A 13,234-nucleotide genomic window follows, 5' to 3' on the forward strand; every position below is an offset into this window, starting at 1 on the left:
CGGTTCAAAGCCAGCCCGGGCAGGGCAGGAAAGTCCGTGAGACTCTTATCTCCAATAAACAACTCAAAAACCGGAAGTGGCTGTGGCTCAAGCGGTAGAGCGCTGGCCTTGAGCTGAAGAGCACAGGGACAGCCCCCAAGCCCAGAGTTCAAGCCCCACGACTGACCAAAAAAATAAAATAAAATAAATTAATTAAATTAGATTAACTTCTGCTCCCTCGAGGCTAAAGCTATTTGCCTGTTCCAACTCTTACTAATTCCAGTTAAGTGACAAATTTGTGGTTGCTTCTCTTTGCTGAATGAAAATCTCAGTGGCAGTTTGATGTCATTCTTGTTACATGTAAGTATTTAGTTTTTGGCATTTGGAGTTGAACTCACAGCTTCATATATGCTGGGTTCATGCTCCACCATTTGAGTCATACCTTTAGCTTTTTGCTAGTTACTTTGGAGATAAAAGCCTTGTGGACTTTTCTGCTCAGATTGGTTTTAAATGGCAATTCTTCAGACCCCAGTCTTCTACTCAGGTAGGGTTACAGGCATAAGCCACCAGTGCGTGGCTACTGTTGATTTTTAATGTCAATGACAACTCAATCAACACATGGACCTCTCAGTTTATATGGTCTCTCTTCAATAACAATCTTCACTCTCTTATTAAAACCTTCTCTTTCCGGGGCTGGGAAGGTGGCTCAGTGGTACAGCGCTTGCCTTGCATGCCTCAGGCCCTGGGTTCGATTCCTCAGCACCACATAAGCAAAAAGAAAAAAGCCAGAAGTGGCGCTGTGGCTCAAGTAGTAGAGCGCTAGCCTTGAGCTGAAGAGCTGAGGGACAGCGCCCAGGCCCAGAGTTCAGGCCCCACGACTGGACCAAAAAAAAAAAAAAAAAAAAAACCTTCTCTTTCCAACTCAAGTATTCTCAACTTACCTGTTTTCTATGGTTTCCCTGAGTCTTTAAGCCCATTGTATAGATGTCTTTCTTTTTAGAAACCCAATTTTTTTTTCCTTTTGAGATATCAAACATGATAAAGAAAAAGCAATTCATATTCAACAGAGCAGCAGAAAAAAAAGCAGGACATATGAATTTCCATTTCTACTTCCAAATGTATTCCCTAAATGCTAACAAGTCTAGGGCTGGGAATGTGGCTTAGTGGTAGAATGTTTGCCTAGCATGCGTGAAGTCTTGGGTTCCATTCCTCAGTACTACATGAACAGAAAAAGCCAGAAGTGGTGTTGTGGTTCATGTTGTAGAGTGCTAGCCTTGAGCAAAAGAAGCTCAAGGACAGTGCCCAGGCCCTGAGTTCAAGCCCCAGGACGGTCAAAAAAAAAGCTAACAAGTCAGTGAGTCCCAAGGACTCTCTTTTAATAGTATCTTCATACTATACCTCCATCACTGTTCCCCTCTTCTGTAATAATGTCAAGCAGTCTCTCAAAAGCATTTTCAAAAGCCACAATTTTCTGGATTGCTCCATTGCTTCTTGTTAGTGCTTGTAGTAGTAAGACACCCTTATAGAGAAAAAAAGAAAATGTTCAATGGAGTACAACATTTATAAAATATTTAATTTACTTGAAAATTATATTTTAAATTACTTTAGCCAGTAGAAAAAAAATTTCAAAAACAACAATTTTAGAACAGGCAGGATTAGCACCAGTTCAACTCCTTCACTTTATGTATACAGAATTAAGCACAGAGAAGTTAAGTCATTGCCCTCCCTCAGATCTCAAAGGGACAGAGCATTGACTAGAATCAACGTTTTACAATTCCTAATTCAGCTCTCTTTTCATCATATATAAATGAAATATACAATTCTTTCACATTCATTAATCATTATATAGTTTTCCTTACAGTTTTAAGAAATTATGTGTGATTATATATTTCTCAAGAATCCTAGCCGGGAGCTAGTGGGTCACGCCTGTAATCCTAGCTACTCAGGAGGCTGAGATCTGAGGATCTTGGTTCAAAGCCAGCCCGGGCAGGAAAAACCATGAGACTCCTATCTCCAATAAACCACCAGAAAACTGGAAGTGGCGCTGTAGCTCAAGTGGTAGAGCACTCGCCTTGAGCTGAAGAGCTGAGGGACAGCGCCCAGGCCCAGAGTTCAAGCCCCACGACCAACAAAAAAAAAAAAAAAAAAAAAGAATCCTATTGCAAATGATTCTCAATAATTCTATCATACTATGGCAGAACTTCTAAAAATTTTAGAAACTTAGATATCTGGGCCCCAAATTCCCTAAAGTTGATTCTCATTTTCTGCTTTTTATTCATTTTTGCTTATTTTATTAGACAGAAACAATTTCTGAGCCCCTAAAGTGATCATAATGCTTAAAGAGACAGAAAACACAAAAGCACAACTGAGAAGAGTCATAGCAAATTGGTAGACCAAAAGTCCTATCAGTATTGGGCAGGTACCTGTTTACCCAAAACCAAAATGCCCTCAGTCTAAGTGGGCTTCTTCCACTCAAATCTTGAGAAGGGTAAGAGGACTTACTTTTAGATATAAAATTCTGTTTAATGCTGTCAACCTAAATTTAGCTACTAATGAAAAAAAATACAGTAAAAACAATTCAAGGGCTCTGAGCTTGAAAAGTATGTTTAAAAACTGGATGCCCTTGCTAGGAAGGTGGCTTGGTGGTAGAGTGCTTGCCTACCATGCATGAAGCCCTGGGTTCAATTCCCCAGTACCACATGAACAGAAAATGCCAGAAGTGGTGCTGTGGCTCAAGTAGTAGAATGCTATTCTTGAGCAAAAGAAGCTTAGGGATAGTGCCCAGGCCCTGAGTTCAAGCCCCAGGTCTAGGGAAAAACAAAACCAAAAACTGGATGATCCTTAGTAAAGCACCTTTATAATAACAATTAAAAAAAATTTTAAACCCTAAATGTCCTACATACTAGTTGTGCAACTTTAATCAAATTACATAAATTGTCTCAGTATACTCATGTGTAAAATAGAAAAATAATATTTTAAATAAAAACTGAAGGAGAGCCGGGTGCTGGTGGCTCACGCCTGTAATCTTAGTTACTCAGGAGGCTGAGATCTGAGAATCTCGGTTCAAAGCCAGGCTGGGCAGGAAAGTCCATGAAACTCTTATCTCCAATAAACCACTAGAAAACCGGAAGTGATGCTGTGGCTCAAGCAGTAGAGCACTTGCCTTGTGCTGAAGAGTGCAAGGACAGTACCCAAGCCCAGAGTTCAAGCTCCACGACCGACCAAAAAATAAAATAAAACTGAAGGAGATAAAATTACTTTTATAGAATCTATTGTGTGTGTATGGAGTGAGGGGGGGACCAGTCCTGGGTCTTAAACTTAGGGCTTGGGCACTATCCCTGAGCTGTTTTTCTCAAGGCTAACACTTTAACATTTGAACCAGAGCTCTACTTCTCACTTTTTGGTGGTTAATTTGAGATTAAGATTCTCATGGACTTTCCTACCTAGGCTGGCTTCTAACACAATTCTCAAATCTCAGCCTCCTGAGTAGTTAGGATTAAAGGCATGAACCACCAGTGCCCAGCTTGTATTATAGACTTTTGATAAAGTTTACATAAAAATATAGAAAAATGCTCAATGAACAAAGAGCAATATAGCATTAATATACTCACTTGTATGCAGATATTAAAATAAGTATCAGAATGGAAAATAAAACAAGAACATATCATGCTCTACAGTTACAGATAATCAAGAACAACCTTGTGAACTACATAATCAAACAAGAGTGAGCAAGCCAAATGCACTATTTTACTAGGTTTACATAGTTCCACGTCTGAGAATGTTTCTTCTACTTTTAGGAGAAAAAGAGAACCCCAAAGGTAAAGCTCTGTATTAAATACAGCCTTTCAGAAGAGGATGGAAGAAAGCCTAAGCTGTGCAAAAAAAAAAAATTGTATAGCAAAATGTTTGTTTAGTTCAAAATACATAGACAGAAAATTTAAAAATGATTTAGCTGGGCGCTGGTGGCTCACCCATGTAATCCAAGCTACTCAGGAGATGGAGATCTGAGGATGGAGGTTTGAAGTCAGACTGGGCAGGAAAGTCCATGAGACCCTTATCTCTAATAACCTACTCAGAAAAAGCCTTAAGTGGTGCTATGGCTCAAGTGATAGAGTGCTAGCTTTGAGCAAAAGGAGCTCATGGACTGCGCCTAGGGCAAGTTCAAGCCCAGGCCCAGGCAAACAAACAACAACAAAAATTGTGTGACCATGTAAATAACTTTAAAAGGTCTAAAAGAAGCTGGGTGCGGGCTGGGAAGGTGGCTCAGTGGTAAAGCGCCTGCCTTGCATGCCTGATGCCCTGGGTTGGATTCCTCAGCACCACATAAGCAAAAAGAAAAAAGCCAGAAGTGGCGCTGTGGCTCAAGTGGTAGAGTGCTAGCCTTGAGCTGAAGAGCTGACGGACAGTGCCCAGGCCCAGAGTTCAGGCCCCACAACCGGACCCAAAAAAAAAAAAAGAATCTGGGTGCTGGTGGCTCATACCTGTAATCTGCTACTCAGGAAGCTGAGACCTGAGGATCGCAGTTCAAAGTCAGCCCAGGCAAGAAAGACTGTGAGACTCTTATCTCCAACTAACCACTAAAACCCAGATTTGGATCTATTGCTCAAAGTGGTAGAACGCTAGCCTTGAGTGAATGAGCTCAGGGACAGTGCCCAGGCCCTAAGTTCAAGTCCCATGACTGTCAAAAAAAAAGTCTAAAAGATTGACTATTACTCCAACTTCTCCAAGTCTAACATCTTATAACACAGGTTTATTGCAGAGGAAAACAAAACAAAACAAAACACTACATGTTCTTGGATTTTTTTTTCCAAATTTAACTTACATCATTACGAATTACTTCCCTGGAATCTGCTAATAAATCCATCAATCTTGAAACACCTAGAACACACAACCATGAGAAAAATACTGGCAGACCAGAAATACAAATACTGATTAAACTAAAAAATTTATAGCAAATTTCAGTTGCTTTCTCTAGGAAATGCTCCTCATTTTTAACCAATATTATATAAGGAAGTTAAGTCACTTACCCATGGGACTGACTAAAATAATTTGCTGCACCTGAGGCCCTAATTGTTTTAAAAGAGAAGTCAGAAGCTTCACACCAGGCCAGCGAACATGGAAATCAAACTCCTGAAATACAGAATTAAAGTATTAAAATCTGCAATTGACATTCTCAACAAAAATATTTTCAACTAATAGTGGCATAGAAACTGTGAAAAGATGGAAGTTGAACAAACTTATGAAAAATAATTTAAGCAATAAAAAAGCAGGGGATTGGGAAGGTGGCTTAGTGGTAGAGTGCTTGCCTCGCATGCATGAAGTCCTGGGTTCAATTCCTCAGCACCACATAAACAGAAAAAGCCGGAAGTGGTGCTGTGGCTCAAGTGGTAGAGCATTATCCTCAGCTGAAGAGCTGAGGGACACACCCAGGCCCAGAGTTCAAGCCCCAGGGCCAACAATAAATAAATACATAAATAACAATAAACAGAAAAGTGGTCATGTAAATATATTAAACTAACTAAAGTATTAGTAATGAGACAAGACAGTATTTTATAAAAATAGAAATAAAATATGCAGATAATAACTTTAAGAGGTCATACAATTGAAACGTGCACATAGAAAGTATAACAAAATAAACATCAGTATTTTTAATGGTATATACATACTACTTCCTCAGTAACACCCAAAAAGCAACAAAAGCTCATTCAGATGACAAAAATATCAAGGTTCCTTATTTACCTCCAATAAAGATAATAGGAGAGTGACATTTTCTGGCTGTTTAATGAAAATTTCTGTAAACTGGCTTCCCAAATCCTCACTCTGTCTTGTGGCGTTTTCTTCTGTAATATTAAAAAATAAAACACTTCAACATAATGATATGTTATTTTAAAGCATCCTTTCAATTAATAATTAGAAGAAATGATAATTTAAATAATCTAACACTGCAACAATATGAATGACTAGCATCTGTATTACAATTATGATGGAAAGCTACATTCCTGTTTGGGAGAACAGTATTTGGGTATTTGAGTTTAAACTTAGGGTCTTAGCTAGCTAGGCAAGCTCTCTACCACTGAAGCCATGCTTCCAGCCTTTTTTGGTTTGGTTACCTTTCAGATAGGGTATTGGGTTTTTTGCCCTAGCTGTTTGAGAAAATGATTTTCCTAGAGTAGTAGGGATGAGAGTGTAAAACATTCTGCCTGTCCTGAAAGCCAAATGCTTAAAATAACTTTCAATGCCACTTAAATATCACATTTTCTAAACATAATAGGTTAAATTTGTATTAAGCTACGAAAATTATTTGAGGTGATATAAAAAAATATTCTATGTTGAACATAGTGTTATTTTCTTTTTTAACTTTATTTTTGTTTATGTGGTACCAAGGAATTGAACACAGGGCTGCACGCATGCTAGGGAAGCACTCTACCACTAAGCCACATTCCTTGCCCCGAATGTTATTTTTTTTCTTGACAGAGCCTTATATTAGTTAATTCTACCACTGTGCTACTTCTGTCCCTCAGCACTGTATTCTACTGCCCAACTACACAAGATTATACCATTTCAAAAAGTATATAATATACTGTATATAAATTATATCTTAAAATCCTTTCTTCAGTCTTAGTTTTCTATAATGCTTAAAATTCTTTAAACTAATTGATATTTCAATGTTGTTAATATATTAAGAATCACAAAAAAAAAATCTAAGCAACAGCTGCCAAAGCAAATGATCATTTAATGTCTACTGACATTATAAAAATCACCTTGAGGTGGGAAGGTGGCTCAGTGGTAGAGTGCTTACCTTGCATGCATGAGGCCCTGGGTTCGATTCCTCAGCACCACATAAGCAAAAAGGAAAAAGCCGGAAGTGGCGCTGTGGCTCAAGTGGTAGAGCGCTAGCCTTGAGCTGAAGAGCTGAGGGACAGCGCCCAGGCCCAGAGTTCAGGCCCCACGACCGGACCCCAAAAAAAAAAAAAAATCACCTTGAACTTGCTCAATATGCTCCCCTTCCTTCACTCATACTACACAAAGCTAATTCAATGAATACTGTGCTGAGTAACAGAACGCTTTTCCATATATTGTCCAGGCAGTGGAACACACTGTTTACTATTCTTCACAAAGTTGTTTTTAAAATTTTTAAATTTAATACAGGGTAGAAATGGAAAAAATAAAACCTAGATTATGGCAAGAATTGCAGAGTAATCAAAAGTAATGATGACAATATGAATTATTTGTATAGGAAGGAGGGAAAAAAGGGACCAAAATAGAAAGAAAATATTTTTCAATATTGGTTATGAACTTAGATATCGTAGTTTAATCTTCAGAAATTCTAAGAAACATTTCTTTTGATCATCTCTGTATCAACAAAAGAATTACTGTTTTCTGAGCCTTAAAACTACAGCCGTAAGCAAAGAATATTTCAGTTTTAAAATAATTACTCTGCCTGCAATGCTGAGTATTTTCAGGGATCAGGAAGGTCTGGAGGCAAAAGGCAAAACAAAAAGTGAACGTGACTTAGACCTTAGCAATCATAATTTTTTTTTTTTTTGGGGGGGTCCAGTCGTGGGGCCTGAACTCTGGGCCTGAGTGCTGTCCCTTAGCTCTTCAGCTCAAGGCTAGCACTCTACCACTTGAGCCACAGCGCCACTTCCGGCTTTTTTCTTTTTGTTTATGTGGTGCTGAGGAATGGAACCCAGGGCCTCAGGCATGCAAGGAAAGCGCTCTACCACTGAGCCAACTTCCCAGCCCAGCAATCATAATTTTTATAAAAATAGAGGGAACAAGAATTGGTGAAATACGAGCCGGGCGCTGGTGGCTCACGCCTGTAATCCTAGCTACTCAGGAGGCTGAGATCTGAGGATCACGGTTCCAAGCCAGCCCGGGCAGGGGAGACCTATCTACAATAAATCACCAGAAAACCGGAAGTGGCACTGTAGCTCAAGTGGTAGAGCGCTCGCCTTGAGATGAAGAGCTGAGGGACAGTGCCCAGGCCCAGAGTTCAAGCCCCACGACCAACAAAAAAAAAAAAAAAAAAAAAAGAATTGGTGAAATACTACTTAGAGGGATTTTATGAGAAATAAAAAACAAATAATAATCCATGGTTTGGACCTAAACAATAGGAAAGATGGAGATGCCATTTACTGAGATGCCAAGTACTGTGGGAGAAGCAAGTTGAGACATGAAACCAAAAGCTGACTTTTGAACACATTATCATTGATAAACCTTATGAAACTCCAAATGGAGCTATCAAGTAAACAGAATAAATACAAGAAATATATTTCAGGGAAGAGTTCTGGGCTGGCTAATACATAAATTAGAATGGTAAACATGCAAATAACATTTAAAAGGCCAGGCTCTGGTGGTCTGTAAACCTCAGGAGGCTGAGATCTGATAAACACCATTTGAAACCAGCCTGGACAAGAAACTCTGTCAGGCTCTTAATCTCTAATTAACTACCAAAATGCCAGTTCCAGGACCAGCAAAAAAGAATGTACCAAGGATATGAGTGGATTTTAAAGTGATTTATGCCATTTCAAACCAAACAGACTTAATGGAAATGAACTAAAAACTTTCTAAGGTTAATAAATTGCTGTTCTTTATACATTTACATAAGTCTTATTTTAAAAGGCTAAGTATTTATTAGGGAAAACATACTCTATACTAGTCATCAGGTAATATACATGTGTGTGTGTGTGTGTGTGTGTGTGTGTGTGTATGGATTTGTATGAGTGTGTGCATATACATATATATATATACCATAAATACATAAATATAAAAAGGTATATATAAAGTAATTCTGTTTTTAATCAATAAGCAAAATAAATTAATTACTTCAGATGTGACTAATATCCATATTGTCTAATTAAAACCAAATAATTAGAACAAAAAATGTCCATTTAAAATATTTCCTAGCTACTTGGAAGCACAAATCAGGAAGACTATGATTTGAGGCAGCCTGAGCAAAACAGTTAGCAAGACTATCTCAACCAACAAGCTAGGACTGCCTGGAGGCATTTGTAAGAGGACTGCGGTGAGATAAGCCCTATACACAAAGTATAATGCTTCTGAAAAATAACTAAATCAAAACTGGGCTGGGGGCTGTGGTCAATGGTTGAGGTGGGAGGCCATGAATTTAAAACAAGAAAAGAAAGACCTAATATAGATGTCATGGTACACGCCTGTAATCCTGACACTTAGGGGCTGGTTAAAAGAATCTGAATTATGGAGCTGAGAAGGTGGCTCAGTGATAGAGTGCTTGCCTCGCATGTATGAGGCCCTGGGTTTGACTCCTCAGCACCACATAAGCAGGAAAAAGCCACAAGTGGTGCTGTAGCTCAAGTGGTAGGGTGCTAGCCTTGAGCTGAAGAGCTGAGGGATAGTGCCCAGGCCCAAAGTTCAGCTCCCACAACCAACCAAAAAAAAAAAAAAATCTGAATTTTGAGGTCAGCCTAAATAACACAGCAAGATTCTGTCTTGAAAAAAAGAAGTATCTTATTCCATCTCATAATTTTCTAAATCACAACAAAGCAATCTTCTTTGAAATTTTCAAGGACTTTTTAAATTTTTCAAGGACTTGGCTTATGTCTTTATTGATTTTTTAAAAAATCACTTAAAATGAAAAAAATCACTTGTGAATAAGTGTATAAAATAGCACTGTCTTTAATATCAGCAAAATTGATACAAATCAGCTAATTCTTATATTTAAAAAACAGAAAAATAACTAGAAACTTACCTACTTCTTCCTCTTCATCATTAGATATTATATTATATAGTGTATCCAAAGAATAACCTATTATTTCAGAATCCGAACTGGAAAAAAGAAATTATTACACTTACACACTGCTAGTTAGAATACAAATTATTATAACTGGTTTTAGACAGTTAATATTTAGCAAAACTATAAACATTAATTCCATTTCTAAAAATATACTCTAAGGTAGACAAAGTTAGAGCTACAAATGAGGTGTATGGTTTACTTATAAAAATTTAAGCTGGGCACCAATGACTCACCCCTATAATCTGGGCTATTCAGGAAGCTGAAATCTGAGGATTGCACTTCAAAATCAGCCTGGCCTTCCTTTCGCTGCTGCGGCCGCAGCCATGAATATGCTCAGGCTGCATAAGAAGCTTGCCTCTAGTGTCCTCCGTTGTGGCAAAAAGAAGGTCTGGTTGGACCCCAATGAGACCAATGAAATCGCCAATGCCAACTCTCGTCAGCAGATCCAGAAGCTGATCAAAGATGGGCTGATCATTCGCAAGCCTGTGACTGTCCATTCCTGGGCTCGATGCCGGAAAAACACCTTGACTCACCGAAAGGGTAGATATGGGTATAGGGAAGCGAAAGGGTACAGCCAAGGCTTGCATGCCAGAGAAGGTGACCTGGATGAGGAGGATGAGGATTCTGCAAAGGCTACTGAGGAGATACCGTGAATCTAAGAAGATTGACTGCCACAGGTATCACAGCCTATACCTGAAGGTTAAGGGGAACGTAATCAAAAACAAGCGCATTCTCATGGAACACATCCACAAGCTGAAGGCAGACAAGGCCCGCAAGAAACTCCTGGCTGACCAGGCTGGGGCTCGCAGGTCTAAGACCAAGGAAGCCCGCAAGCATGAGGAGCCTCTTCAGGCCAAGAAGGAAGAGATCATCAAGACTCTATCTAAGGAGGAAGAGACCAAGAAATGAAGCTTCCCCTCTGAAATAAAACAAGCCTTTATCTTAAAACAAAAACAAAAACAAAAACAAAAACAAAATCTGGAAGTGGCAGAGTGGTTCAAAGTGGTAGTGTTAGCCATGAGTAAAAAAGCTCAGGGACAGCACCCAGTCCCTGAGTTCAAGTCCCATGACTGTCCAAAAAAAAAAGAGCCCCACAGAGTGTTATATAGTGAGAACCTGGGGCCTCTTGCCAATAGCAATGTCACTGAGTCACCTGCAATCAGATCCTCCAGTCCCAGTCAAGGTTTCAGATGACTATAGTCCTGATCACATCTTTACTGAAACCTCATAAGATAAGTATAGCCTGGGACTGGGAAGGTGGCTCAGTGGTAGAGCGCTTGCCTTGCATGCATGAGGCCCTGGGTTCGATTCCTCAGCACCACATAAGCAAAAAGAAAAAAAGCCAGAAGTGATGCTGTGGCTCAAGTGGTAGAGCGCTAGCCTTGAGCTGGAGAGCTGAGGAACAGCGTCCAGGCCAAGTTCAGGCCCCACGACCGGACCCAAAAAAAAAAAAAAAAGAAGTGAGCAACTAAAGTTTGAAAGGCATATTCAACCAATAAGATTTTAAAGTTATCAATTCACACTAATAAAATGAAAGATTTAGATAAAATCTCTGGAAAAAAAAAAAAGAACCCTAATATACTGCAGGTAACCCTATAAACTTAGTGTTATCACTATGGAACCAAATATAGAACTATTGTACGGGGCTGGGATTGTAGTTTAGTGGCAGAATGCTTTGCCTAGCATGCATGAAGCCCTGGATTCGATTCCTCAGTATCACATAAACAGAAAAAGCCTGAAATGGTGCTGTGACTCAAGTAGTAGAGTGCTGGCCTTGAGCAAAAGAAGCTCAGGGACAGTACCCAGGCCCTGATTTTAAGCTCCAGGACTGTAGAGGAAGAGGGGGGCCAGAAGGAACTATTTAATTGGGCACTATCATTCTTGGGCATTTATCTCAAGGAATATAAAAAATATATATAGGTACCTATACATCCATGTTCACTGTAGTACTAGCCACAATAGCCAAGAAATAGTCTAGATGCCCTACAACTGATGAATGGATCAAGAAGATGTAATATATAAACACAATGAAATATTATTCAACCATAAAGTAGAAGTAAAATAAGCCAGGGTCAGAAGGACAAAAATTTTCTCTCATATGTGGACATTGGATATAAACCATATATATATACATGAGAATGTACAGGATCGTGTGTATGTGTGTATCTAAACATGTAATCAATCTGACTAAAGTATGATACATATGTGTAAAAACACAGTGATATCCTTTTGAACAATGAACATGCATTTTAACAAAGAAAAATATTAGGAAGTTGAAACATTTCTTCTTTGTGTGTATCATTAGTAAGGAGAAGGGAGAGGGGAGAAGGGAAAAGGAAGGAGTATGAGTATAGACAAAAGTATTTTATATACTTGTGTGAAGGTGAAACAAGGCAATTTGGTTTGTAAAGGGAGGAAAAGGGTGGGGGAGAATGGTGGAGGAGCACTGTATACATAAAAGGACTTGCTAAAAGTGAAGCCCCCTTGTACAACTAATTTAATGCCAATTAAAAAACAGACAAATAACAAACAAAAAAAACTAAGAATTGAACTGGGTGCTGGCTGCCCATGCCTTTGATCCTAGCTACTCAGGAGGCTAAGATCTGAGGATCACAGTTCAAAGGCAGCTGGGGCAAAAAAGTCCATGAGACTCTTATCTCCAATAAAACACCAATAACAACAACAAAGATGCTGAAAGTGGAGCTGCAGGTCAAATGGTAGAACACTAGACTTGAGCAAAATAAAATAAAATACAGTATTTTCACAATAAAAAAATTAAAAAATAATAAATTAAAAAATTAAAGTAAAATAAAAATAAAGTAGAGTTCAGAGACAGCATCTAGACTGAGTTCAAGCTCTATGACGGGCAATACAAACATAAACACACACACACACACACACACACACACACACAAAAGTAAGTCTGGATAACTGACATACCATCCTAAATTACACACACACACACACACACACACACACACACACACACACACACACACACACACACACACACACACACACACACACACACACACACACACACACACACACACACACACACACACACACACACGTAAGTCTGGATAACTGACATACCACCCTAAATTCTATTATTGTACACTGTAGGTGAGTATCAAAACACCCATTTGATCAATTCAAACCCCAAATCTTAAGCTTTTAGTAGCTTTTGCTTCATTTTGTTTTTATGTGTATCACAATGCACAGTGGCTTACACCTAGTGTTAAATAAATATTTACTGAAATGACAATAGCTTTAATATTTAATAACTATATTTATCAGTAACATTGTTTACCATAAATTTAATATTTACTAAAGTATTAATATTTCAATAGCTTTAATAATTTAATCTTCTAAAATAATGATGCTAATTTTAAAACAAAATAAAAGTTTCAAGAAAAATAAGAGGAGAAAAAACATTTAACAGGGCTGGGAAGGTGGCTCAGTGGTAGAGTGCTTGCC

The 13,234-nt window shown here is 38.6% G+C and overlaps 1 protein-coding gene and 1 pseudogene across 3 annotated transcripts in view; one reads left to right on the forward strand and one right to left on the reverse strand.

Annotated features, from left to right (window-relative positions):
• Uso1 (USO1 vesicle transport factor) overlaps window positions 1-13,234 on the reverse strand; it is an 84,235-nt gene that overhangs the window by 52,630 nt on the left and 18,371 nt on the right. For both annotated transcript variants that reach the window (XM_070012867.1, XM_070012868.1), the window contains exons 4-8: window positions 9,710-9,786; window positions 5,719-5,819; window positions 5,007-5,109; window positions 4,802-4,857; window positions 1,378-1,498 (exon numbers count right to left, since the gene is read on the reverse strand). In XM_070012867.1, the coding sequence (XP_069868968.1) occupies window positions 1,378-1,498; window positions 4,802-4,857; window positions 5,007-5,109; window positions 5,719-5,819; window positions 9,710-9,786 (458 nt within the window). The remainder of the gene's footprint in view (window positions 1-1,377; window positions 1,499-4,801; window positions 4,858-5,006; window positions 5,110-5,718; window positions 5,820-9,709; window positions 9,787-13,234) is intronic.
• LOC138821008 (large ribosomal subunit protein eL19-like) lies at window positions 10,074-10,666 on the forward strand (annotated as a pseudogene). The gene has a single exon (XR_011370030.1). The product of XR_011370030.1 is annotated as a large ribosomal subunit protein eL19-like (transcript).

This window comes from Dipodomys merriami, unplaced genomic scaffold (assembly GCF_024711535.1).
Source record: "Dipodomys merriami isolate MVZ:Mamm:240054 unplaced genomic scaffold, mDipMer1.0.p SCAF_9, whole genome shotgun sequence".
NCBI classification, from domain to species: domain Eukaryota; kingdom Metazoa; phylum Chordata; class Mammalia; order Rodentia; family Heteromyidae; genus Dipodomys; species Dipodomys merriami.